The sequence below is a fragment of the Aspergillus pseudotamarii genome (assembly GCF_009193445.1).
Source record: "Aspergillus pseudotamarii strain CBS 117625 unplaced genomic scaffold BDV38scaffold_67, whole genome shotgun sequence".
Lineage (NCBI taxonomy): Eukaryota > Fungi > Ascomycota > Eurotiomycetes > Eurotiales > Aspergillaceae > Aspergillus > Aspergillus pseudotamarii.
Genome location: NW_022475081.1, coordinates 91690 through 118904, shown reverse-complemented (window position 1 = coordinate 118904; position 27215 = coordinate 91690). Strand labels below are relative to the sequence as shown.

Below are 27215 nucleotides of genomic sequence, written 5' to 3'. Positions count from 1 at the left end.
TTCGGTATGTCTTGTCTATCTTGATTCCCTTTTTTGTTATTTTGATTGATTGATTTATTTTTTTTCCCCTTGGATCTTTGCTTCTTTTCTCTCACCTCTGTTAGAGAGATGTGTACTTTCTTTTCTTTTCTTTTCTTTTTCTTCCCCCCTTTGACAATAACGTATGGACACAAAACTTGAACCAACCAGGTGGGAAGGAGGACAAGATAAAGCCAGGGATTTGGCTTTTTGAAGTGCTTTGTTATAAATCTATCTTTGGGACCACTCGGCTTGGTTTGCCGCCCTCCTTAAGGTATAGTACCTCCTGTACCAAACCAACAAACCACGCCTTTCTTTTTCTTTGCTTTTTTTCTTTTTCTTTTTCTTTTCTTTTTAATTATTTGTTTTTCTCTCTGGTGTTCCCTTTTTCTTTGTCTCTCTGTCGAGAGGATGACACAAATACCCTCGGATCCCGTACAGCCCCCTCTCCCCACTAGGATAGCAGAATGCCATAGATGAATGGAACCTCCATAGATAGAACTGTAACGATAGCCCTACCCAGGTAGGATGGGTTAGTAGTAGGTCATCCTTCTTTGAATCCTTGGTTATGAAACTCAGAGTATGCCACTAACAAGGTGAAGGTCTCATAGACATACATCCATTCCCATGGTACTCTACAATGGAAGACGAGAGAATGATACAACGTCCGTGCTAGGACGAGTTACTAGTAGTGGTGGATCAAGAAAAGGGAGAGAAACGAGCCATTGGAAGTTGCTCAAAGGCACTGTACTTTTCCCCAATGAAAAACCGGTGACTCAGCCGGGTTTGGACCAGTCCAGAGCAGAGGACAAGTTGAGCAATGCAGCCCCCTCCATCATTGCCTCCACTCTCGTCGTCGCTACCACTACTACTACTACTAGGTACTAGTACTAGCTTTGAACAGGGGAGGTATTGTTTCGATGTTTGATTTTCCAGCCGTCCTTTGTCTGTCCCCGACGCCCGCATGCGGTGTCTAGCAGGGATTCCGAGCCAATCATCACACTCCTTCTCGGATTCACCGTGATTGGCCCACCTGCAAAAATGACACTTGCCGGATTGAAATCAAGTGAACCAACCATGGAAGCATACAAGTCACGGTTACTTGACCGAGCGAAGAAAAGGTACGGGAACAAACTATGGAGTAGCCAGACTACGACAGATTGAGTTAGGCTACTAATTATTCCCCCCACCCCCCACCAGTTAACTCAGACCGACTAGTACGTAGTAGTAGTAATCAGGTAGCAAGCAACCTTTTGCTTCGGAGGGAGGACAGAGAACAAAGAAATAAGCAAATGAAAGAATGTCAGAAATTAAGGGCAAAAAATAAATTAAAATAAAATACAATAAATGAAGATAGTGAATTTTTTTTTTTTAAAAAAAAAAAAATATCAGAGGGAAAAATAAGAGGTAACTTCAAAGAACAAGGACCAAAGAAAAACACCAATCACCCTCTTACAAGCCGCAGTCCCTCTCACAAAGAACTTCTTTTCTCTCCTAGGTCAAAGAAAAACGATCGGCGTCAAGGTGCTCCCTCCAGCCAGCTGGGGAAGCCTTATGTCATGACGGTTACAACTTGCAGGTCTCCCAAGGTATTGGGTCGATCTCCCATTCCGTGATCGTCGCTCCACAATCACGTTGCAGTCGAGCCCGATGGAGTCTACTTTTTTTACTCCACCATGTTTGAATGGGACATACCACCTCGCGAGATCTTGGTTACTGGGTCTGAGATTTTCCATCGCCAAGATTCGGCAGACCAATCTCGTTAAAAATGAGACAAAATGAGACAGCTAGAGACTCATGATTGGTGCACAGCCAGGCTTCTGGGAGACATAGCCAAGGTCAAACAAGCTGAACAGAAGGGCTTCTTTGTGAGCTCATCAGCTGAGGTCATCCCTGGCTGTGTTCCCTCTGCAGCAAGCGTTTGTTGTGTGTCGGAAACCAGCGGTGGCCTTGGTTGTCTACAGAAACACACCTCCTCCCGAGCAAGGAATTACGGCTATATTGTGCGTGTCTTATCCGTGGTGGTGTACTGGAGAGAAAAAACACATTATTTATGCCTCTGTTTTTTTTAACATTTTTTTTAAAATCTTTCTTTCTTAGAAATCCACGTTTATCTGAGCCACATTTCTTCGATCCCGTGAAAAATTTCCGTACCCATGAGTCGGTGGGCCGAAGGACCCAGATGCATCTCGTTCCTGAAGATACGGTTAGTCTGGCTCGAGTCACTGGGAACCATTGGTAACATGTCTTGATCTTACCAGAATAAGAACTTCTCTGGGTTGTCACATTTTTTCACCTCTGATGTCATCACTAGTTGCTGTTCATTTTCGACGCATGCGTCGTCGACATTCTCCCACCCGGGTTCCTGGTTCTTTCCCAGCCCATTGGGTTCTTCAATGCCGGCAGCATATAGTTGCCAATCACGGATCAGGTCGGCTAGAAAAGCGTTCGTATCGAACAGATAGATTGTGCCTAGGTCCCATTTTTCTGCAGCCTCACGAAGTCGACGGTTCCAATATTCCGTAATTTGGACCGCCTCTTTGTGCCGGCCGATATGGCTTCTCGTGGGCCTGAACGCTGGAAGGAAGGTGACATCTGGTGTCAATGTCAGGATGACCTTGAGCTCATTCGTGCCCAAACTCTGAGACAGCACATTGAGCTGATCGATGATGACACCAATGCTGCGATCCACTGATTGCGTTGCAGTGTCGTAGTCCATATCCAACATGTTCCACACATCCCAAACACCAAAGGAAACGACAATAATGGTGCGGTTCTGGCGGTGGCTGATCATTTCCTTGTTGCCAGCTAGGTCTTCTTGCACAGCACGTGCCTCAGCGGCGGTCCACTGACTGACCTGAGCCTTGAAGTCGGCCAACGGTGACTTGTGTAAGTTGAGCAATGAATCTGGTAACTCGTCATTGTCTACGACCGAGCCAATATACTTTCCTCTTAGTGACTTAGCTGTCTGCGCCATATTCTCATGGTGGCATTGAAACTAAACCGTGAATGAGCTCATCGTCAATTCAAGCCCTGGGACGGCCTTTGTTTTTGGGTTTGCCTACCTTCGAACAAAGCCACTCCGTCCAGACAGACCCTTGAAGCTCGCCCGCATTGTTATCGCTCCACGAATCACCGAATACGACTAACCTCCGATCAAAGGAGGTAGCGACATTGAAACTGGAGTCTTCACCATTGGTCGGCACCACTCGTCTATAGTAATTCTGGGAAGCGAGGAACCAGGCCGATAGCAGGATACTAGCTACGGCCAAGGCGCATACAGTGTGAAACTTATTGAAGAGGCGCATCGCGGGTTGAGACACAGAGCTAGTACAAAGGAATGGAAAGTGTGACGAAGGCGTCCGAAGCCTGTCCGTGTGTAGATGTCGGCGGTCGGCAGTCTCTTTCGCCGTCTCCTACCAATCCCATCCAACAAATCGTGGATGTCGACGTCAAGTGGCTGTGAATAATTTTTTTTTCTGACACACCTGCTGCTGGAGATGACTAAAACGTGTTCAGAAAAACTAAGAGTGTCTATGTCAATCGGAAGCGCCGGTTATGGATCAAACGAGGCCTTCCCCCTGAGACAGAGGGAAGGGTTGAGGAACAAGAATCGTATCTCTGGGGGTACCGTGCAGAAACCGGGACTTTCCAGTGCAACTAGCGTAGTGATGAGGGTTGGCAAGCCAGGTGGGGAATATAAGAAGGGAAAAAGAGTCTTCTTCCAAAGACAATGGAAGGAAGGGAACAAACGCGAGGAGATGACGGGGATGAGGTTAAAGAAAGTCGAATACTAGTGTGTGAGGGAGAAAGAATGAAAGTCGATTAAGATGTCTATAATTAAGGAAAGGAGAAGAACTACCGCATTGACACAAGACAATACTAAGAATAACGCCTTGGGAAGTGTCGACTTTGACCTAAGGCGTTCACAGTATGCCATTCCCCATAATAAGGCTGTTGTCCGCGCGGCGACTCCGGATCGGTCAACCAGTCGCGTGCTCGGGTCATTGCGTAAGGTGCCCACCCCTCTGACTAAACCGGCCGTGACGCTCAAAATCCTTCCTTCTTTACTTTTCCTTCTGCATAACGGATTGATGACTAATTGCAACAGTCTTTCAATGCATACTTGGTGCATAATTCCTACTTCAGGTTAGTGTCCTCGATAATGGGTGTACAGAGAGTACGTCCGGAGTAGTTGCAGACGGGGAATACTCCGTCTAGTGGATGCTAGGTGGGTTGCAAGAGCTACGGCGCATTTTAAATGTGATTGTGATAAGCGCCACTTTGATCTGTATATCCCGAAGAGGGTGGGGTGGGGGGGTGCTTGGGTCAGAGTTTCAACTGTGTTACTGATATGTGCCTTACCAAAATGCCTACATTGTTAATATTCATGAACCATAGACGATTAAATATCTCGAACAGTAGTAAGAGCAAGTGAGATGAGAGATAAGATAGAGTAGTATTTATTGTCAAATGAAGCCGTATTATAGTGGATTCCCGTAAAGGTACAGCAGTTGTTCGAGTAGAGGATACCACGAGATGAATGTATACCAGCAGATGTACCTAGTAGCGTATATCTCACTCTCTGTACAGATGAGCATAAGAAGTTTGATGATCTTTCTGAATGGAACATACTTTTAAGTCTGGAAATTCCCAAAATGGAAAGCGGCTGACATAAGAAGCCCTACTTCGCGGCACTAATCCCAAGTGGGAATGGTGAATGTTAGTCAGCCGCCCACAGAGGGAAATCTCGCTACACCACAGCGGCCAAAAATCCCAAGTACTGAATCTCCGACGACCTAACCTCCTCGACCTGTCGACAATACCCGCGCCCTCCGTCTTGACCGCGCAGCTCCGTCAAGATGAAGCTCAACATCTCTTACCCGGCCAATGGGTCGCAGAAGATCATCGAGGTTGACGATGAGCGCAAGCTCCGTCCCTTCATGGAGAAGCGCATGGGAACCGAAGTCAGCAACCCCATATCCCTATTTTGAACACGCCCCTTCGATCTGCAATTTGAACATTCAACACGCGAAAAATTTGGAAGCAAGAAGACTGATCGGGGAATATTTTCGTTGTATAGGTTGCCGGCGACTCCCTTGGTGATGAGTTCAAGGGTTACCTTTTCAAGATCACCGGTGGTAACGACAAGCAAGGTACGGCTGGAATTTTTTTTCTCTATAAAGATTTTCCTTGATTGTGGGATTCGTGTGAATTGGGAAAGAAGGGCATAGCGATTGCGGGACAAGGATTGAGCTAAAATGCTGACATTCACTTTTACCAGGTTTCCCCATGAAGCAGGGTGGTATGTAACCGACCGATATAAAACGCTCAGCAATCACCAGCAGGAAAACTTATCGAATCTCTGCAGTTCTCCTTCCCACCCGTACCCGTCTCCTCCTCGCCGATGGCCACAGCTGCTACCGCCCCCGCCGCACCGGTGAGCGTAAGCGCAAGTCTGTCCGTGGTGGTATGTTTTGAAAATCAGTGATCCTGTTTCTCCTGTGCGCATAGTTCGTTTATTGATGACTTTCCACAGCCATCACTGGTTTCGATCTCGCTGTTCTGGCCCTGAGCATCGTCAAGCAGGGTGAGGGTGAGCTGCCCGGTCTCACCGACACTGTCGTCCCCAAGAGACTCGGCCCCAAGCGTGCCACCAAGATCCGCCGTTTCTTCGGTCTCGACAAGAAGGACGACGTCCGCAAGTTCGTCATCCGCCGCACCGTCACCAAGGAGGGCAAGCCCGAATACACCAAGGCCCCCAAGATCCAGCGCCTGGTTACCCCCCAGCGTCTCCAGCGCAAGCGTCACAGGATCGCCATCAAGCGCCGCCGCTCTGAGGCTGCTCGCGAGGCTGCGTAAGCTCCCTTACCTTGACACGTCTACATCCTGATTTGGGTTTACTAATTGCTGCGAAACAGTAACGACTACGCTAAGCTCCTTGCCAACCGTGTCCACGAGGAGAAGGCTAAGCGTGATGAGCTCCGCAAGCGGAGGGCCTCTTCTATGAGGAAGTAAATGCATCTTCTCCGGGGTTAATGGTCGGGTTACGTCTCTCTTATGGCTAGGGAAAAATCTCAGCGGACGAGGAAAGGGGGCTATCGAGGTGCAAAGCAGGGGTGTAACCCAAGAGAACAGAGTATATTCCTTGGGGGGCATGCGTCTGCGGGACCGAGGCTTTAGCGTGCTGCCTTTTTCTTTTTTAAAAAAGCCATATCCACAGCTGGAATGAAAGGGAAAAAATGTGAAAGAAGTTTTCTTGTTCTCGGATCCACATTGCACGGTAACAGGGTAACGGTTCCGCGGACTGCTAGCACTGCTTGATAAATGAATGAAGCTCGATGTTTTTTTGTACTCACAACTGCAAATCCTAGTTTGTTTTCTGTTTCTTGAAGAGATCATCTTTTCAGCATTGCGAAGTTGTAGTATCATCCTCTAGTCTCTTAAGCTTAAGGAGCACCTACAAGCGCCCAATAATAGTGAAGTCTTGCAAGGTTACATGGTGGACTCTTGCCATAACCCAAGCAATCTTGCAAGCCATGAGCAGTAACATTACCAAGCAGCGTGAGCCAAACCGTCACATTCTCAGATTTCCTCTATATCCATAAAAAAACCAAAACAGAAAAAGAACAAGAAAAAACTCCTTTCAGTACGTGTATATGTACAAATGCATAATTCAATTCATCGTAGGCGCCGCCAACTTTTTCGGAATTTGCCATCCCTGTTCCACCCATTGTTCGTGTATACATCATGGCCTTATTCGTGTTATGATAGTTATCAGAGTATAAATTTCCCCGTCTTAAACCAGAAAACAAAAGATCAATGGCCAGTTGAGAAACCGCGTATCTCAAAGTGTTGAGCATTTGAATTCAAGGAGAAGGAACAAGTAACGTTCCTCTTCTTCTGTCCCGGTGAAAGACCCCTTTCAATTGTCCTCACCCAGTGTAGCTCCTTAGGCGACAGCGTGGGAGAACAAGAAACTCACGGACTCGCCATTATGCGTACGTCTGCAGGCCTCGGCAAGAGTAGGGCTGATATCGATTGTCTCGATCTTGTCGCACTGCTCTTTCTTTTCTTGGTGAGGAACAGTGTTGGTAACGACAAGACGCTTTAGGCAGCTCTTGTTGATGTTTTCAATGGCCTTGCCGGAAAGAATACCGTGAACAACGATCGCGTTCACCTCCTTAGCCCCGTGCTGCATTACAGTATCGGCAGCCTTGGCCAGAGTTCCGCATGTGTCAGCCATGTCATCCACGATGATGGCAACCTTATCCTGAACATTGCCGACGAGAACCATGCGGGAGACCTCGTTCGGGCGAGGGCGTTCTTTGTGGATAAGTGCGAATTGCAGGTCGAGACGGTCAGCAATAGCGGTAGCACTGGTGACAGACACAAATTAACGCTGAACTTGACAGCGACCATATTCTATAAGAGCAATATAAACATGCAGCTGACTTACCGCTTCGCACCACCAGCATCTGGGCTGACGATGATACAGTTGCTCACATCCAGATTCTCCCGGATCCACTTAAGAATGCTGGGTTCGGCGTACAGGTTGTCAACCGGAACGTTGAAAAAGCCTTGGATTTGGCTGGCATGAAGGTCCATAGTGATAACATGATTGCAACCAGCAGTTTGGAGCATGTTGGCCATAAGCTTTGCAGTGATAGGCGCACGGCTCTTGTCCTTCTTATCTTGACGAGCATATGGGAAATTGGGGATAACAGCTGTGATACGTCTCGCAGAAGCTGTTTTGCAAGCATTGATCATAATGAGCAGCTCCATCAGGCCGTCATTTATGTCGTTGGGCTTAGTAGACTGCAGAATGAAAACATCCTCATCTCGTACACTTTCACCAATGGTCACGCTCGTTTCCTGGTTGGAGTATTGGAGGACCATAATCTTGGTCAGTTCAATACCGAGGCTGATGGAATGAGCAAAAGATCATTAGCCAAAGAAAGACAGCACAGCATGCGAAAGCTTATTCAATGACAATGGATCGCGTACCGATCAGCCACAAGATTCGCAAGCTCAGGATGACTGTTACCAGTCAGGAGCTTGATGGAGTTGGCAGCCATGGTGTGTCGAGGTCAATTGTCGACCGGGTACAGAAAATGCGTTAATCAAAAGAGACAGGTTTGTTTAAACCAGGACCGGTGAATAGGACAATTGAAGAATTCTAAGGACTGAGGAGAATCAAACCCCAGAGTCAGACAAAAGGTGATAAATGCCCCGCGGCAACTTTTTTTCCCCAGCGGAAAAATCACTGCGTCCCGTGACCCCCCGGCTCGCTGCTGCTCACCGCCTACGGGGTGTGATCGAGAACATATTTGAAACATGCAGTAAGTAATTGGGAGATCTAGAAAGAAAGGGAAAAATAAAACACAACCCTAAATACATGAATGTGAAGTAAATGAGATGATTTTTCACAATGCCATATCGCTCTATTCCTGGCACACTAGTTGACCTGCACTTCAACCAGCTTCCAGTCGAGGTCTGAGATTTTCCTCCCTTTCGTAATACATGATCCGCCCCAGTAGCAATACAGACTAGGAAGAAGACAACAAGGAATAGTGTAGCTGAACGCCGCCAAATGCTCAAGCATTAGAACAGGGTGGGAAATGAGAAAAGATGCAAGATGAATCGCGTAAAACTAGTATTATCGCCCAAGCTGTCTTGAAGAGAGCACCACCACCAATCTATGCGAACCCGAAGTATTCGCTACCGGCAGTCATGGCAGTATACAGCCGTTGTCTCAGAGTCTCATAACTTTCGTATTCCGGAAGATCAAGCTCTGCCCCGCATGGTCAGTAACCTGTAATTTTGAACTTGATAGCGACAAATCGGATGACTTACGGTTGAAACATGTGTGCGCGCTTGGAAGGCGATCCTTATTGCCGTAATCGCGGTGAATGTTGAATCTACTAACTCCATTCATACCTTCAAGCTCCTTGAAGCCGTTGAGTGGCACCTTACTCGTTCCGGTGACAAATTGTAGCAGCTTAGCCCGCTCTTCTTTGTCAAATGAGCGAACGGCACGCCAGAACCACTGGATTTGAGGCGACGAGGCCGAGTAGTTGTGATACTCGGTATTAGCCTTCCAGTCGTCCACATCAATCTCGGGAAGGCCGGAAATCAACAACTCAAGTTCTTGTTCATTGAAAATCGAGATCAGATCTGCTGGGATGATCTCATGGAACCCTACAAACTTTTGTTAGCTGATATTTTAGATGACTTTTAGGGAGGGCGTAAGGTACCCTTGAGGAAATTGTCGAGCTGCTCCTTAACGGATCGCACGAGACGATAATCCACGACGCGCTGCACGTACTCCTCCTTGTTTTCTTGAGTGACCGGGATATTGCTTCCATTTTCCACAAGATCGATCACTTGCTTCTCGCCAAAGTCATCAGTCTCCACGGCGAAAGTTTCGGTGATGATGTCAGTGATATCGTTCTCGAGCATCCAGAGGAGAGATTTGTAGTAGTCGAGGTCGAGTGTCTCCATATCCTTGATAGATACCGAACGTCCAAGAATACACTTGTAGACAGCACGGCTGAAGTGACAATCGAGCACGCGGCCTTCGTACAGAGCTTTGCCAATGATTCGTCCAATGAACTTAAAGAACATAAGATGCTCCGAGTTCACACCGCTCAGGCGATTGGGGTGGAAGGTAGTCCGGTCGGCAGCAACAGGAATAAACAAAGCGTAGTTCGGATTGAACATGCCGCGTGCGAGAACTTGAAACCATTCTCTGGTCACGCCTCCTGCGTCAACACCCTCCTCACCGTGGAAGCGCACATTCAACTTGCCATACTTCAACTCATCCGCTGTCTTGAAGTATAAGGATTTGAACGAATCAAGAAACACTTGATCTCTCCTAACAGAGAGCTGAAGGGGAGGGTGAGGATGACGAGGCTCTGCACCACGGGAATGGATACGACGTGTGAAGTAATTGCGCTTGTTATCAAACTCCAAGACCTTCGGGTTCTTGACAAGCAAGGAGAAAGTGCCGCTCATTAACCTCGGGTTCTGACGAACAAGTTCGTTTAGTATCTTGCGATGTTCCTCCGTGAATTTGAAGAAGAGACTCTCCATATTCAAACCAGCGCCGATAGAAGTGCTAGATACAGACAGCTCTCGAGTATTCCGAGAAAGGGAAGTCTCTTTTAGCGAGGTGTTTTTGCAGACGACCATCAATGCTTCGATCAAGGGCAAGAGGATTGTTGCGACGTTCAGCATATTCTCCTTCTGCCGTATAAGGGTCAAGCATTCGCTCAGCCTCGTCCAGAGGGGCCCGAATGTAGAACTTTCGTACAAGGTCTGTAGGACATCCTCCTTAGCTGTCTGCTCGGAATCACCTCCCTTGGCCTTATCCGATCGACTAGGGTCAAACAAGTAGTCAAGTGCCGTCAACACACGTAACAGTTTCGCTTGATCAGAGCTAGCTGGAGAGAATTTAGCCAGAGCCAAGCCCTGCATGTCGGTGCCAGTCCGGGCTTGATTAATATGAGACAATAATTCATCCAGGTCCGTTAAGATAGTGGTGCTCAAGTCCTGTGCTTGATGTACTAATTCATTCCCAATCACATCCCTGGCCTTAGGGATAGCTGAAAGATTGTTAATTGTCGAGAGCGTTTCCCTAAAAGTTTTGCCGTTGCACTCGCGAGCAGCAAGAATATGGACAACAAGCTGCAGGTTGTGATCTGGAACAACTGGTGGCTCTATAGACTTCTTTTTATGTTTCTCATCTTCAGTCGAACCCTTTTCTGTCTCTGATTTAGAGGGTTCTGCTGATGTACCCTCCTCAGGCTGCGCCATTGCGCTTTGCGCTTCGGTGTTCTCTACACTGGGTAGAGGAGCATCTGTCATCGTTGTATCTGTAGCAGAGGTCGTAGGCTCTGCAGCATCAGGCGGTTGCTCCTGTTGCTGCTGCTGCTGCTCCTCAGTCGGTCTGTCATCCTCTGCTGTTTCAGGCTTTTTGCCCTTGTCTTCTTCCTCTTGCTTCTCCTTCTCACGGCGAAGTAGCAGGGTGAGCGGCTGTGTGATGCTGCTGAGGAGGCTAGAAAGCTGCTCCATACAATTCGGGCTTTCCATAATCAATTTCCGATCAAGAAGAGTAAGTAGCGCATTAAGGGCGAACTTATTAGCCTTGTTTTCCTTGCTCTTGCCTTTGCGGAAGGCCTTCAACTTCAATGTAGATGAAGGATCATGCTCAGTCAAGAAAAACCACGCGATATGAGGATTGTACTGAGACAGAAACGAAAGAGTCCCGAGGCATTGTTGTACCACCATTATTGGAGTCACTTCATTGCTGACACTCGAAGAGGTTTGGAAGGCCAGATTGCGCTTGACAGACTGCGGGGTCTTCTGGACCGAGGAAGGTTTGGCCCGGAGCGAAAGTTGAGCAAAACTGCGCTCGATTGCAGAAACATCTGAGCTTCCATCCTGCAAGACAGAAAGTAGAAGACTAATTACTTCAACCCGATTCTGACGGTTTTCACACACGTTATGCAGAATATCATTCAACTGATGACGTGCATTGCCCTGGAGTGGCATAAACATGAGGCGAAGCAATGTAGCAACACCAGCTTTGTCAAGCATTTGGACGATCTGACGCCGCTGTTGCTTCTTTGGTTCTTGTTCGTCGGTTGGCTCATTTCGTTGCCGATGATCAACTCTGGCAATATCACCAAATTGGGTCAGGCGCCTTCCAGGTAAAGCTCGTGCTTCGGTGACAAATTCCGGCCCCAGCGTTGCTAGTATCTCCTCGGGTTGGTCAGCGAGTACGGCTTGCCGTAATGAAGGGTCCAGGGTAGCAAGGAAACTAGCAGCATCCATGTCTTCAGCGCGGGTAGGAGCGCCACCAGAGGTTGCTTGTCTGCGTGCACTTTCCCGCTCCCGACGGCGACGGTCAGCAGCTTCCTGCTGTAACAGCTCTTCCCGAATCTCTGGGGGTAAAGCTTCCAGGAACTCCGGGTTAATCTCACTGGGCTCTTCGCCAGCTGCAGCTGCCTGAGAACGTTGCTCTGCAAGTTGTTGCATGATTACTTCTTCTCTAAGCTCCTCGGGCAGAGCCTCGAGGTACTCAGGGTCGATTTCCATCCCAGTAATGTCAAGCTCGCGACCTCTAATAGTAGTATGCACCCGAGGTTGAGGTTCAGACGGCCCCGTTTCTGCTTGGACTGGCAGTGTTGCAGCTTCAGCTTGTGCATCTGTCGGCTGCACATCGTCCATGGGCTCAGAAGTAACGCCTGAGGCTTGCCTTTCAGCTTCTTGCTGTTCCCTTTCTTGCTGTCGCCGAGCATTTTCTTCTTCTTCTTTCCGCTTCTGCTCCTTTTCTTCCTCTTCCTTGGCAATACGTTCTTGGCGTTCTCTCTCAACTAATTCTTCCTCTCGTCGCTTAAGCTCCTCCGCCATCTTCTTTTCTCGCTCCTTCTCTTCTTCAATAGCAGGAGGAACCAGTATTTTCAGCAAAGAGTTGACAACACGCTGTGTCTTTTCAACGTATGTGCTGCTAAACAAAATACGAGCCTCCTCCTGCCAGCGACTTCTAGTCGTTGCCAATGCAAAGCTCACAGCTTGGGATGGATCATCCCGAGTGCGAGAGGGTGGTGCTTGTGGCCTACCAAGCCCGAAGATATCTTGAATGCGGTTGGGCAAAATAGCTCGTCTGTCAACGTGAACATGGATTCCGTCTGGGCGCGTGATAACGCCAAAGCCTGGGGCACCTTGGCCGCCAATGGCCTGCATAATCGCATTCATGAAGCTCACTGGGCTGTCCATAGGGAGCAGGCGTCCAGTGGATACGGGTTCCATGCCATGAACCCAGTCGGTAAAAGCTTCATTGCCAGGTCCGCGAGATTGGCCAGCCTCGGGGCCACGGTCTGTCCGGACAAGAAGAGGGTTTGTCCCATCATCATTACCACGGGCAGGAATCTGAGTACGGTGGAATCGGTAGGGTTGAATAGGAACGATTCCATGCCGGCCGCTGCTGGGCATTATACCTGTAACCGCAGCCCATCCTGGCTGAGGACCACGGTAGCGGTGATGATGGTGTCCACGGGGCATTGGGGCCTCGTCGCCATCCCAGCCCCATGGTTCAATGAGGTCTTCATCTATACAAGATCTTTAGCACGCCTCATTTCACATTGTAGTCGATAGATGAAACTTACCATCGTCAAAGCCTTGGTAAGATCCTTGATCTTCATCGGCATCTTCAAGTTCCTCCTCAAGCTCATCGATTTCTTCATCTTCTTAGTGAACGTTAGTAATCAAAATCCTGCGTACAACAATACTGAACGATACTGACCATCATCATCGTTCAAATCATCGTCAACAATGTCATCAAGACTGTCAGGAGCCTGAAGATCCTCAACACCTCCGGCAGCTTCATTAAGTACCCGGAACAAATCATCAAATCTCTGCCCTTGACGCTGATCCACTTGCCTGATACCATCCAGCTCGTCCTCTAACTGATTCATGATCTCAGCCTCTTCATCATCTTCGGACATCTCTTCACTCTCCCATTCATCATCATCACCTTCCTCTAAGCTCTCATTGTCTTGATCCCCTGTTATCTCTCCAGCGAGGATCTCATCGTCCTCCATATCGGAGTCATCTTCGTCTTCATCATCATCATCATCCTCATCATCGTCGTCATCGTCATCATCAATGACAACCTCTATGTCCATGCCGGAATCGCCAGGAAGGCCCTCAATGGGACCAACACCCTCGATCTCGTCTTCATCATCACTTACGACTTCGCCATCATCTTCGGGCAAGTCTTCCTCGTAATCCATTTCGTCTTCATATTCGTCGTCATACATCCCATCATCTTCTTCATCCGATTCTTCGGAGCTAGTTTCTTCTTCATGACGAGGCTCTAACATGCCCAGGGTGGAATGACGGAAAAGGTCAGGGGTCTCTTCGCGGTCATCTTCCAGATCAGAAACTGAGGTAGCAGAGGATATTTCATCTTCCTCCGTTTCTCCGAGAGTAGAGATATCTGACGTTTCACTCAGGATCACAGCCGTTTGCGTAAGTTTGTTAAGAGGCCGCAGTATGTACTTGATGACCCGTTTAGACGCAGGGAAATTCAGATCAATTTCAGCGACTGAGGATGTGAGAGCGGCAATGAAATTCTTCTCGAACATCGTTTTCGCAAGTTGCCTGGTCGAGGATGGGAAGGCTGTATCTCCGGAAACGAAAGCATAACCACTAAGCATTTTGTCAAATAAATCGGCCAGTGACATCAATCTAGAATACTTGGTATCCAAGGGTTCGTTTGACGTATTCGCCTCCTTGTATGCTCGTAGCGCATGCTCTAGGACGAACCTCCGCACGAAGGCAAGCTCAGGCTCGTCTTCTTCATTCGAGTTTTGCTCGCTTCGGCGTCTGCCAGTGCCACCAAACTCGCCGGTTTTCGTGCACAGCGCTACAAGCACACGCATCGTCCAAGCCGATGTGTTGGCGCGCTTCTTGAACGCCACAGACTCATCATGCTCCATGGTACCAATGGGGACGAGAGCATTGAGCAGGTAGTTCAAGATACCCGATCGAGGTTTCGAAGGAGTAGTTGCAAGTGGATCCGCTTTGCGAGAGAAGTTGATAAACTCCACCTTGGTCCGGTTATACGACGAAAGAAGCTCAGTTAAGCATTGAAGAAGAAAGCAGCGGTATATATAGATCGGGTGGTCATCCGCCTTGAACGCCGGTTTCTCTGCTTTCTTAGTGTTACGTGTGGCCTGCAAATCAGTGGTAGAAACAGAGGGTGAAGGTTCATCAGTAGCCATCTCCACATCAGTTTGGGTTTCCGATTGTTCAGGCGCAGATGTTTCTATAGCCTCTGTCGAAGGTTCCTTGTCATCTACATCCTTGTAAGATAGAAGCTCCGAAAGCAGATAGTGGATGACGCCATCAGGATTCTCTACAACAGGCGGTTTTAACTCTGGCCCTTTGCCCTTGTCTTTATCCTCCGGCTGGGCATCGGCTGAAGCCTGGCTACCACCTTTCGCGTTTTCGGCAGTATCATGGGCCGTTTCTTTGTCCGAGCCAGTATTCTTATCAGATTTCAAGGTGAGAACCTGTGGGCGTTGCCGGCTATCATATCGTTGCAGTTTCAGTTTTTCGTTGGAGACTTCCACAAACAATTCCGGCGACCTGAGGACGAGGTGATACATCTGCCGTACGAAGCCGGTTGTGTCGATCTGGCGAGAGGATTTCGATTCAAAGTTCGCGACGATCTCACTTCTCATTATTTGTCGAATGGTGTCCTCGTCTTCGACTATGTGTCTTAAAATCAACATGAATGCACCCTGGAGCTTTTCATTTGTGGTGCTTGAAAGCTGCTTCATCATCACAAAAAGGCGCTGTAAGCTACGCTTCTCACCCAGGCGGGTGGCAATGCTGCGATTTCGAGTTAGTATAACAAGAACTCGACAAACAGAAAGTGCTAGGGTGTCATCCTTTCCAACTCTGGGAAGAATTTCGACAAGAGCCTCGAAAAGCTGCGTCTTCTGTTCATTGGAAATAAGAGGCTCCTCTAACTGAGCGGGAGTATCATCCTCCGCGCCTGGATTCTCATTATCAGGCATATTCCATCGAATTTGGGGAGGTTGAGCGTCGTCAGAGAGTAGTTTTTCCAGGGCCAGTAGGACATGCCCGATCCACGGGAAGGACTCATCCGAAGACTTCTCGGAAGGCACAGAGATAAACCCGAGGAATGTAGTGAAACACTCCTTCAGTTCCTCCAGTGTAGCGTTATACATGTCTCTATCTTGGACTACTAGCGCGAGGAGATGGGCATAAGCAGCCACCTTCTTCCCAGCTGCTTGAAAGTTCTCCATTTGTAAAGAAACAAGAGATTGGACAAGGATCTCCCCAACCTCCTTCCGGAAGCTTTCAGGATCACGGTGCTTCTTCGTCGCAGAAGCGATCAAGTCAGCCAATTCGAAGGACACGTCATGGTGCTCATTTAGGACATCTAGACAGCGCTCAATCAGGTTCGACCGGACTTTCTCACGCTCCCTGTCTAAATCTTCGACCGTGGTAACTTCGTGTCGTCTTGTCGGTTGTTCCGTTCGCTGCTCAGAGGATGGGTCTATCGGATGGTTTGAAGGCTCTGAAGGATCTCCCCCGCTAGGATTGAGGTTACGGGTGTTACTGATAGAGGAATCTTCCCGGTCGCTGTCGACTGCGCTATGGTCATCGTTGAGAATATGACTCAATGCTCGAGCTAGGAATTCAGAGCCATGTCTGACTTCGGTTTCGACTGGCGCCCCCTGGTCTTGTTCCTGACGAGGCATGTCATCCGATCGGCCAGAAGCTTGTGCTATAAGCATTGCAAGTGTCGAACGGTCGAGGAACCGGTTCTCGAAAGGCGAGGCGTCTCCAACGACCGGGTCTTCGGAGGACTCACCACCTGATGTTCGAACAGACTCGATGTCGTTAGGAGGTGGTGGTATTCTCGGAGCAGGTAGTAACCAGTCTTGTGCCTTGCAGTATTCTTCAGCTGGGGCATACTGATTGTTGCAGCGGTACAGGGCCTCCTTTACAACTTCTAGATCGAAATCTTTTGCCTGCAAAGCGGTGACACGATCCCTGTTGATAACTAGTTTCCTCCTAGACACCTCAGCCAATGCGGGTGGTAGATTAGAGCGCTGAGCGGCCCCCGTTTCATATTCGCCGTCGAGCGATGAGCGCAAAATATCCACCAAGCACTTGATAACGGAACTTGAAGACCGGGTAGCAAAATCAGAATTCCACAAATCCCGAGCCATTGGCAATATTTCCATCCGAAGATCAACCAGGAATTGGCCAGGTTGGAAGTAGTCGGGACGGTCCCGGTCCCGATCACTGCTCGTCATGGCCTGAGTTTGACTAGACTCGACAATGTTCTTGCCCGAGGCAAGCTCAGAGAAAAAGCTAAGTATTATCTTGATACCTCCATAAGCAGATGTAAGTCGAGCTGACACGTCCTTCTCAGAGTCAGGCACCGATTCAGGAGGTGTGAGAGTCTTGACCTCACGCACGAAGACGTCGCAGATATCTTTCATGGCCTTCAAACCATGGATTCGTTTGAATGCGAAGAGAACGAGAGTGAGATAATGAGAATGCGGGCGATCTGCAGTAGCTGGATTAAAGTAGGGTTATCAGTTTCTGATCTAGTCTTCTAATAGAGAGATAGCATACCTTCAAAAAGCAAATGCGAGAATGAGGACAGGATGACAATCAGGTACGCAAATCGGAGCTTGTGATTGCCGCTAGTATTCGGGGGCGTGAACTGGAGTTGCTCGAGCACAGCGCTGGCAATGGCCTCAGCCACCGAAGTTGCATTCTGCTTCTGGTAGAGATCTATCCGCCGCTTTCCAATAAGACCAAGGCCCAAGTTATGGAAGAAACCTGTTATTGAAGAAGGCAAGGAGCTAAGAAGGTAGCGAAGCGCTTGGACATTCTTAAAAGCTACGCTACTCTCGGGGGCGTTGGAAGAATCTCCTCTGGGCTCCTGAGTAACACCTGATTGAGCAGGCTCACTCGCAGCCGAACTTTCGCGAAGGGGCGCAGGCACAGCTAAGCTTGGTTCTGCATTTGCGGGCCCCGAAGATTCATTGGGTTTTTCTGAACCCGGACCAGGTAGCTGCACTTTCGTTGCCTGGTCCCAAGTGTCAGGTATATTCTTCTCTAGTAGAATTTCCTCCCACACGCAAGCCGCATGCAAGCCCCCAAGTCGTCCGATAAGAGAACAATAACGATCGGCTAGATTGACTTGTGCAAATGCAGAAGTCTGCTGGCTGGGTCGGGTCTGATATAATGGCATGGAGTAAACTTCGCGGAGAAGATCCGTTAAGATAAGTGCAGCTACCATATTCTTAGCGAAGTATGTCCCATTATCTTTAGCGAGTTCCCAGGACTTGTCGTCTTGATCCTTGGACTCTCTCTCAAGAGGTGGCTTGATCAGAGGAGTGAAGAAGCCTGATTCCCGAGGTCCCGACAAGCGCCAGAACTCAGATAGTTGTTCCACAATCTGCTCTGCGCGATCAACAAGCCCGGGCAAGACAAGGTGAGGCTTCGTTTCCGCCAACATGTGCACCAAAACAGTGAGCTCCTGGTTAGCGTCAGTGTTATGGAAATCGAATGGAAGACTCTGCAGAGTCGCAATATCCAAAACGAATTCAACACCACCACATTCGATAAAGTAGGTGCAGTTCGATTGATTTTCAAAGAAAGCACCTAAGAATCGTAATACGGGATAAAGGTAGTCTGTAACAGTGAGGCCCGTAGAGTCGACGTCCTTAGGTTCAATGTCACTATTAGAGGCGGGGAGAACATGGCTTAAATCGCCGGTTTTCATGGTGCCACCGTCTGGTAATGCCCCAGATTTGATCTCCCGAATACCAAGATCCGACGGTGCAATATCCCCAGCGACTCTCGTGCCACCAATCCTTCGAAACAGGTGATATGCTGGACCGGAAAGGACCGGCTTTCCCTGGGAGTTATCTTTCCACAGCTTGGATCCCATACCGTCCGACCAAGCCTTACTCCTGCACAAAAAGCCAACACGTGCGACCATCACAATGACGGCAGCCATGATTGTTGACTTCAGCGCAGGATGATGTCGCACTAACTCATCAAACGTGGTCCCTAGCGAGCGTACGAGATTGGGATCATCTTTCAGGCATTTCACATGCTCGGGGTTTTCGAAGATTTCGAAAAAGCTTTCCAGTGCGTGGGATGACTGAAAGAGTTCAAGTCCAGATGAGTTAAGGCAAATAGCTCCGAAAGCCGAAGGAATGCATGATAAAGCTTCCGCTGCGGGCATGATACCCAAGGCTAACTTTACATCCTTCGACCTTGCCAGTTCATACTCCCGGGTCTTCTGTGGCTCACTACCCGACTGCCTAGTCTCGACCTCGGACAATCTAGCGGATGATTCCCCTTCAACTTCAGCACCCTCGGTATCAATAGGTAGCTTCTCTTGCGCCTTTATGTCACTGTGTGTGACAGCTTGTAAGAAGCTCTTGCTCAAACCAGCTTCAGCAATGACTGCATAACTGGTGGGCTCGTTGTGAATGAAACTGCTAAGGATATTGACTGCATTGCTCCAGACATGAGATCCAAAGACACAGGCGTTCTCAAAGACCAAACGAAGGGACGTCAGCAGTTGAGGGGAGTCAATCAAATTCCGAAGGACCCGATCAAAGCCACCGCCATTATGCTGCATGATATGATTGACGAACCGGAACATCCACCTGAGAGTCTGCTGCTGGAAATACGGGATCTGATAATCAATTGATGGGGTCTTGTGGTGAGAAGGGATTCCTGCGCCGCGGGATACATTCTCAAAGGAAGTTTTGGTTTCGAAATCGATTAAATCCGAGATTGCGTCAAACCCCTTGGCTGTGGTGAGAGTCCCAAGCGCATCACGAACCGCGTGGACAAAGGTATCGAGGAATTCCATAATTCGAGAATAAACACGACGAGCTTTCTCAGTTCGGAGGTTCAACACATCGACAAACATCGGAATTAGGCCAGCAGAAACAAGGGTCTCCGGTGTCCTCGTGCTTGAGCCTGGAAGTGTTCGCAGAAGTGCAAGTAACGCATCCCGCCACTCATCCTGACTACCATCATCCGTCTTATTGTCTTCTGAGCCTAGTTCATTGACAGCCTTCCGGGTCAGGAACATGAGAACACCATGGTTTACATTAACGCTTAACGCGGCACAGACGTCGATTGCTCGTGCTTTGTGCTTAGCCAAAGAGTCAAGAGCCTGGAGCACCAATGTCTGTACACCTCGGGAGACTGAAAGATCACCACTTGCGCCTAGATGAACCAGCTCGCCCAGTTGAAAAGCCAGCTGCAGACGTTTTGGCTGTTCCATATCGTACTGGAGGATCTTCTGTTGAAATAGCGACTCGGGATATACGTATGCTAAGTTGGTAATAGCAAGCACTCTGATTGTAAGAATCTGTTCGCGGCTAGAAGGAGATGTTGCCAGCCCCTGTGCCGTCCGAATTCTGTGGAGCAGATCATACTTGGAGTCTTCAGGTAACTCTTCTGCATGCGATGCAACAAGACTATCGGGTGTCGAGGAAGAGATCCTAGAGTAAGGAATATCAAGAACCTTCCCGCCCCTTGTCACTTCTTCCAGTTTCCCTGAGGGGGTATTCGCGGCAGAGCTAGGAGAATCCTCCATGATCGATGTGCGGCTCAAACGAGGCGTGGGGTGGGTATGACTTCTACGCAGAGGTGTTGGTGTGGTGGGAGCTTGCGTCGGCAGCCCACCATGTACGGCCTCCGACGTCGCCTTCGCCTGGTCTGAAGTGCCAGACGGATAATAAAGCAGATGTACATGACCCCACTCTTCCCAGCCCTCACTTTCGCGCACAAGCGTAACTAGGTCGTTGGCATCGTGCTTGGTTTGGGGTGGTTTCTCCTTGCCCTTAACGCCAACAGGAGGGGATACAGGTGTCTTGTTGGATACGGAAGGGCGCGGGAAGGGCGCAGCAATCTTTTGCAGTTTTTCCAGATCGATGTTAAAGTGGGCTGCCAGCAGGCTCTGTTGGAGGTGGGTACTACCCCGCTGGCGAGAATGATATCGTTGAGCCAAAGAGAGTGACAAACGAAGCGTAGACTGAAGGAGACAGAGTGACGTAGTATTCAGAAGTTCCCCTAGCCGTTCGCTGCTGCTATACAGGCTGCGATTACCGCACTTATCCAACAGTAATCTGGAAAAGTCGAGAATTGCTTCCAAGAGCTCTCTGTCACCCTCTACACCATAGCCAAGAGCGGTTAGCTTAACATCGATATCCTCCGGGCCTGGCTTGTTGTCATCGCTTGCATATGAGTCCACTAGAACATGTCTGCTGAACGGCTTAGTTTGAGGGCCATTATTTAAACCATATTTCTCATTGGCGGCAGCCAAGATCTCGTCGAAGCGGTTCAGGACATTGATCCAATGATATAGATCACCTCTTGGGAAAGGCCATAAGCGAGGAAAGGTGTTGAGATGTGAGGGAAGCTCAGGGACGGGTATAGTTGTAGCACGAGATACGAAATCTGACAGATAAGGGGACTATATTGACAAGAAAAAAAATTTCAGGTCAGCTTTAAGACAGCACGGCAAGGCACGTAACTCACGATCGTAGCCTCATGTTTTTGGCTCGCCACCTTCTTAATTCTCCCCATGATGACGTTTAAATCAACAGGTAATCATGAGGGAGCTGGAAATGAACCCTAGGAGGATTCCTCCTAGTTGAGGGTGGGGAGGTCGTCAAGACCGAGAACGCGGAGAACGTTGCGAGGCGCCTTATGACGTTTTGGGTACCTCTTCTGCCTCAACAAAATCAAAAGAGCGAAATGAGACTCTGGGATAGCTGTAACCAAGAATCTCGAGATTGTAAGTAGGGGAAATAGCGAATGTAGAGGTAGAAACCGACGTGGTCGAAGAGGTTATACCCGGATAAGTTCAAAGGACTAAAAGAATATGATGAGGTGGGTGTTGTTGCGGCTTTCAGTTAGTACGAAGTACCGCTGGGCGTCAGAAGAACTGGGAAACGGTGCAGGTCGTTCGCCCTGTAATATTTGACATCCAGATGAATTTAAACAGTATTGAGCCGCACACACAGTGAATCGGGGGGAGGGGTGTTGGTGAGGGAGAGGACGTGGGCGAGGTTTGGATGGGGGTATGAAAAGAAAGATGAGTAAAGAGTTGGAAGGTTCGTGAAATTATCCCAATAATGGAGCTTCTTGTTCAGGTTCTCTCCCGTTGTGGCTCATTCACCTGGACCAGTGGTAAACTTACAGTCAGAACCGGAGCGGGTCTTCTTCCCCGCCGAGACAACAAGTCAGCCCTGCACTACTTACAACTTTACTAACTGTTACTTAACTACTTTACTGCCTAGAAACTAAACATTTGTATACTTACTTCCAATTTTCGGACGGATTCACTCTCATCCGAATATGCCAGCAAACAACCTAATTGACTTAATTTGGCCGGGAGTCGCTACTAGTAGTACACTCCTCATACACTGTATCTTGTATTCGTTCAGTTTGATCTCAATTACTTTCATTCCTGGTATTTCAGGCCATGCATCATATATATTCACGTCACTACCCCTCATCCCACCGGAATCCACTTTACTACCTCATATTTCATGTATCCTTATGCTCTCATCCTTCTCCCTTTCTCTTTTCTCCCTACAAGAAAGTTAAATGGGGCTCAAAAAAGCAACAGCAAACTACGTATAACACTCCCACCTACAGCCAATTCAGCCGGGAAAATCTCAACTTATCTTTCGTAGTGCCTTACTGTACAACCAAATAATGATTTAATAACACGGTCAATAGTACAACAGTGCAGCAATTTCAGTATTACCCGAGGGAGGCTTGTTGTCAACATTACGCTCATCACAGGCCAGACCTTACCTCTCCACTCGCGGCAATTCACCATCCCATTGAACCTTCATGCTCGTTGGGAAGGGGGAAAATCCGCTTTGGTCTGGAGTCATGTACTTTGCAATTCCACCAGGCCCAGACAACCTTTTCAGCTGCCCCTGAGGCCCTGGGGCACGGCGCAAATTATCCAAGCGTCCGATGACCTTGAGCATGGTGGTAAGCGCTAGCTTACAAAGCCCAATACCTAAACACTGATGTGGACCAAAACCGAAATGAGCGTAGAGATCCATATCGCGGTCAAGCCTGACCTTATCAGGCTCTGGGAAACTTGTCGGGTCCATGGAAGCGGAAACCTAGAAAAGTGCAAACAGTAAGTTGTCTGTGCCCGCAATAGTCGTGTTTTGTGTCCTTTAATAGGTATTGGCCTCACTCACCAAATTGCAGAGAATGTGTTGCCCTGCCTTGAGGTTTAGCTTTTCGCCGTTGTCTTCAACAACAGTGGGCTTGGCCACCATCCGAGGTAGTCCCACGGAAGACCGTAACCGAGCGCCTTCCATGAAGCTTCATATGGTTAGTCGAGAGTAAGGAACCTGGGGCAGGGTTTCATACTATCTTAACAGTAATTCGTCCGTTTCCGGCGCATCAACCTTCGCCAGCCGTTTGATATCAGGCAAATGGACCGAGCCTTCCTCCGAAAGGTAATAGTCAAGACACTGTGAAAAAAGCTGCGCCTGGTTTGCTACCATCCCCCCAGCCGTTGGCAGAATATGAGTCCATACAATCTCATCCGCTGGCAGTCCACTGGCAAGGAGGCGTTGGATCATATGGACACCGTATTCGCTGAGCACGTCATGTCGGTGTAAACTACTCACTAGGTTCGCAATGAACCCAGTATTGTTGACAAGCTCGACATTAGCCATTGCCAACTGTCCAAGCTGTTGCGTCACTTCCCGGGCAGCTTGGTTAAGTTCAAACGAGTTCGCAGGATCCGCATCGTAGAAGATTGAGGTGAAAACAACAGCCATGATTTGGTAGAGCTCGGATTCCGTGAAGACTCCCCGCGGGTTAGATTCGGTTTTCAAGGGCAATGAGAAAACATTTGCGCAGAAATTAACCTGAGCGGGATTTGCAATGTCTCGTACAATGTCAACTTGATTGACCCCAGCAATCTTGTAAGAATTCCTGTCCAGAAGTTTCAGAGTTATGTCCTCATAGAATGACTTGACTTCATTTTCCCATCTCTTCCGGTACAAAGCAGCTCCCATCATTTTGCGCGATGCGGCATTCGGAAGCCTATCCCCGGACAACATAAAGTCTCTGCCAAAAGGCTGTTTGCCACGGTGCATCAAAAACTCAATCTTTGAGCCCCATGTGACCTTGAATGTCTCTTGATCAGACAATATTGACATACAAGCCGAATGAGAGTTAATAAACTTAGGTGGGGGAGTGTAACCAGGCTTGTCCCAGCTGTATTTCTCGGCAAACCCAAGCTTTGTCAGTATCTTCTTGTTTTCAGATGGAATAACCAAAGGGAGATGTGCGTAGATTGAGTTTCCCTTGAAATGATTCGGGAATGCCCGCAACACAAGCTTATAGAACACTTGGCCTTGATCGACTGAATCTTTAGGTTCAATCTCGCTAAAGGCCCAATTTGTAAGATGCCTCGGGGTGAAATCGACCGTGTAGAAGCGATCGCCTCGAACCAAGGCAACTGCGTCGGAGAGAATGGCTCTTGAAATTGTGAAGTTGGTACACAAGCCACTTCCAGGGATCACGGCTTCCTTGGTATCCTCGACGATAACACCGGGGTAGATCTCCACATGGTCTGGGTGATCATACAGTCGCTTGAGCTGATCAGATATGAAAGGGTCAGGATTGATCTCCTCGAAAGTTTTATAAGGGGTCAGGTTAAAGTAGTTCCGGAACTCGTTCAAGGTAGCCAAATTCCAGGAGCGAGCTTGTTTAATACCCAAAGCTTCGATGCTTTTGAAGATCGTTGGAACATTAGATGCACCAAATGCGCCTACACAGTCCTCAACACTGTCCTCAAAGATTTTAACGAGACAGTCATCGTCAAAGGATCCATCAGGCTTGCGCTGTAAGCCAGCAAATGGACGATCTTGGGGTTGCTCTGGAAGATCTGCCTCCCATTTTCCGAGACCTCGTACAAACTCCTGCAGGGAGACACTGCTCGGGTCCCTTCCAGGAAACATATCTTTGTACAAATCTTCCGTCCACTTCTCGTCACGCTGGGAAATGCAAGAATGCCATCTGTACACGAGGTTGAACTCAGCCGAGACTTGGTTACCTGTGGCCTGAGCGGCTGCTTCGCCGAGCAAACCATCCTTCATTTCAGCACGAGGATCCAAGCTCCAAAGGCTGTCAGTTCGGTTGACGTTCAAGATTGTTCGGACGTAGTCTTTGAGGATTATGTTAACATAGAGGCCGCAGGTTACTAGCCGACCGGTCTGGAACAGGTCGTTATCATATCTTGCGTATTCCTTGGTGTTTGCTTCATCCGGCTTGGTGAAACGGCCGCCTTCGTTTATTGACGCCAGCTGCTCAACGACGTAGTTGTGAAATCGGTTAAACATGATCAATATTACGCCAATACCCGGGGGGAACCCGAGTACACGCTTAGTGGAGAAACAGTCCGGCTTGAGCTTTCCATCCTTGAAGGTTCTGACAAGGTTCTGCTCGTCTTGGTTATTCCCATACAGCGGCGAAAGATCGAGATATGAAGATGTTAAGGAAATCGTGTCGTCGTTGCGGTCCGTTTGAAATAGATCTCGGTAAATGTTAGATAGAAATGGGCGATGAGCGTTATTGGCCGCTACTCACCATGGATAATAATGGAGGCGATGTAGAACAGAATACTAGAAATCTTGTTTGGGTGTTCCTTGAAATCTTTGCGTGCCAAAAGCGAATCGAAAAGCGTTTCTGGGTCCGGGAGCGCAGGAGATTGCAATGTCTTTGGCCGAACGGATCTCGCGTAATGAGAGCGAGCAGCTCCAATATGAGGCCACAAAACGTTCTTTTTAGCATTAGCAAGTACTCTACTCCAAGGGGGGGGTAGGGAAGGTTTACATTGCCTGAACCATCTGCTTCTCGATACGAGTATTCGCGGCCAAGGTACCTGCCTTCATTGTTAGGACATGCTCACACGGCTCATGTTTTAACGACCAACGTACGAAACCGGGGGATGTTCCAAATCTTTCCATAGCTGGTTGAGGAAGGCATTTGTCAACTCCTTTCCGACCCGAGAGGTGGAAGGAAGTGCAGAGGTAAGCTAGAATTAAGATTCTCATTAATACAAGACGCGACTACTCGTCCTAACGATTGCGGCAACAAACCTGGATCAATCGCTCCATTATATAATGCTTATCATTGAGAGGCTCTCCCGTGGTGGCATTTTTGGTGAGTTCCACGATCGTCTTGACATCGCTGAAATCCATACGGCCCAGATCTCTGACAATTCCCGTGCTATTTGACTCCTTCACATAAGATCCATCCCCTGTTTCGGTGGGCAGCGGCCGTAGTGATGCAGACACGACCTTTTCAAGTTGAGAAACAGTCTTTCCTAGTCCATTGATCACACCACCATTACTCTCTTGCTCTGTCATTGTGAAGAAGAAGAGCACAGAGGACTATCCACAACCGTCGAAGCAACAGAAACCAGAAGAAATGGCAAGTATATTAGCTGCTATTGAATATCAGTGCTAATGAACTCAAAAACAACGGTAGCTCCTGTCCCTCCATTGCCTTCCTTCCTAAGCAAAGGAAGAAGAGATAATCATATGGTTGTCGTAAAGATTGAGCAAAGTCAGAAGACAAATAGAGATGCATCTTAATGGCACGAGGGGCTCATAGTCACCCACCTATATCAAAAATCCAAGCAAAAGATCGCCCAGAGCTTCGAAGAACCTAAGAAATAAAACGGGCGCGACGCTGGTAGTGACCGATTTAATAAAGATACAATGAAGCAGCTACCGAACTCCCAGAGGGAAAAAGGGGAATCTACTCATGAACCGTGGTATTTAAACGTAAGACAGGAGAGATAAATAAAAAAGAACAGGAAAGGTTTCCTGTAACCGGTTTTTATATGGCCACAACCATAAGGGCCTAGTTCTCCTCGAAGGATTACGGTGCGGCTGAAGAATTAGAATCAGCTCAAGATGGTCAGCTCCGATGTGATTTGGATTTATTAGAAAGCATACAGCCAACTGTTCGCCATCTCTCCTCCCTTGACAAGGAGAGCCCCACTGGCACACCTGCCAGTGGGATGGCGTTGATTTGATTCGCGCACGGAGTATACGAGTCGACGGCTGAGGAAGACTAATAATACGACCTTGCCATCTATGGCGGAGTAAAATCCACGCAGGCCGTGGGGAATTCTAGGCCGAAACTAAAGAGAAAAACCACAGTACCTTGGAGCCCGAAAAGCCCCCCTGTATCCAAGGTTCACCATGAACGGCTCTGTCTGCTAACTATTGGATCAAATTGGTTTGTGGGACTGGGAGGCCCGATCTGCGACTTGGGAGGGTGTTCAGCAAGGTGGCGCAGAAACGCAACCGGAAATTTGTCTGTGGTTCCATTCATATTTATTGCTCTAAGTAGGTGATTGATGGTTCGTCGGCATTGCCAATTCTCACGGGTTGGCCAATTGTGACCTGAGAAGACATGATCATGATATCTACACTCCTTTGCATGTTACAGAAGCCGTCATAGGCGTCTGACACAAAACATTAATTTTCTTAGTTTAGCATTAGGTACCAAACGAGGGCCAATCATGTGACACCGATCAT

At 48.4% G+C, this 27215-nt stretch overlaps 4 protein-coding genes across 4 annotated transcripts; 1 reads left to right on the top strand and 3 right to left on the bottom strand.

Moving 5' to 3' along the window:
* Positions 1 to 1476: 1476 nt before the first annotated feature.
* BDV38DRAFT_258362 (uncharacterized protein) lies at positions 1477 to 3497 on the bottom strand. Its single transcript, XM_032055724.1, has 2 exons — positions 2277 to 3497; positions 1477 to 2213 (listed from the first exon to the last, which is right to left on the bottom strand). The coding sequence occupies exons 1-2, from the start codon at positions 2993 to 2995 to the stop codon at positions 2129 to 2131; spliced, it is 804 nt and encodes a 267-aa protein (XP_031909464.1). The 5' UTR covers positions 2996 to 3497; the 3' UTR covers positions 1477 to 2128.
* A 1383-nt stretch (positions 3498 to 4880) lies between these two features.
* Positions 4881 to 6036, top strand: BDV38DRAFT_274361 (40S ribosomal protein eS6; the record flags this gene model as incomplete). Its single annotated transcript, XM_032057830.1, has 6 exons — positions 4881 to 4985; positions 5102 to 5174; positions 5303 to 5323; positions 5390 to 5488; positions 5558 to 5876; positions 5940 to 6036. The coding sequence occupies 6 exons, from the start codon at positions 4881 to 4883 to the stop codon at positions 6034 to 6036; spliced, it is 714 nt and encodes a 237-aa protein (XP_031909463.1).
* Positions 6037 to 6923: 887 nt separating this feature from the next.
* BDV38DRAFT_185876 (ribose-phosphate diphosphokinase) lies at positions 6924 to 8406 on the bottom strand. Its single transcript, XM_032052172.1, has 3 exons — positions 8026 to 8406; positions 7478 to 7942; positions 6924 to 7397 (listed from the first exon to the last, which is right to left on the bottom strand). Exons 1-3 carry the CDS (start codon positions 8094 to 8096, stop codon positions 6971 to 6973), a joined length of 963 nt encoding a protein of 320 aa, XP_031909462.1. The 5' UTR covers positions 8097 to 8406; the 3' UTR covers positions 6924 to 6970.
* A 311-nt stretch (positions 8407 to 8717) lies between these two features.
* Positions 8718 to 26033, bottom strand: tom1 (E3 ubiquitin-protein ligase TOM1; the record flags this gene model as incomplete). The annotated part of the gene is made up of 21 exons (XM_032057829.1): positions 8718 to 8812; positions 8875 to 9219; positions 9276 to 12093; positions 12790 to 13133; positions 13191 to 13271; positions 13328 to 14034; positions 14353 to 17149; positions 17209 to 17488; positions 17531 to 17803; positions 17843 to 18307; positions 18344 to 18378; positions 18412 to 18640; positions 18671 to 20987; positions 21941 to 21964; positions 22441 to 22763; positions 22845 to 22971; positions 23020 to 25198; positions 25252 to 25444; positions 25498 to 25546; positions 25602 to 25699; positions 25764 to 26033. 21 exons carry the CDS (start codon positions 26031 to 26033, stop codon positions 8718 to 8720), a joined length of 14049 nt encoding a protein of 4682 aa, XP_031909461.1.
* Positions 26034 to 27215: the final 1182 nt, after the last annotated feature.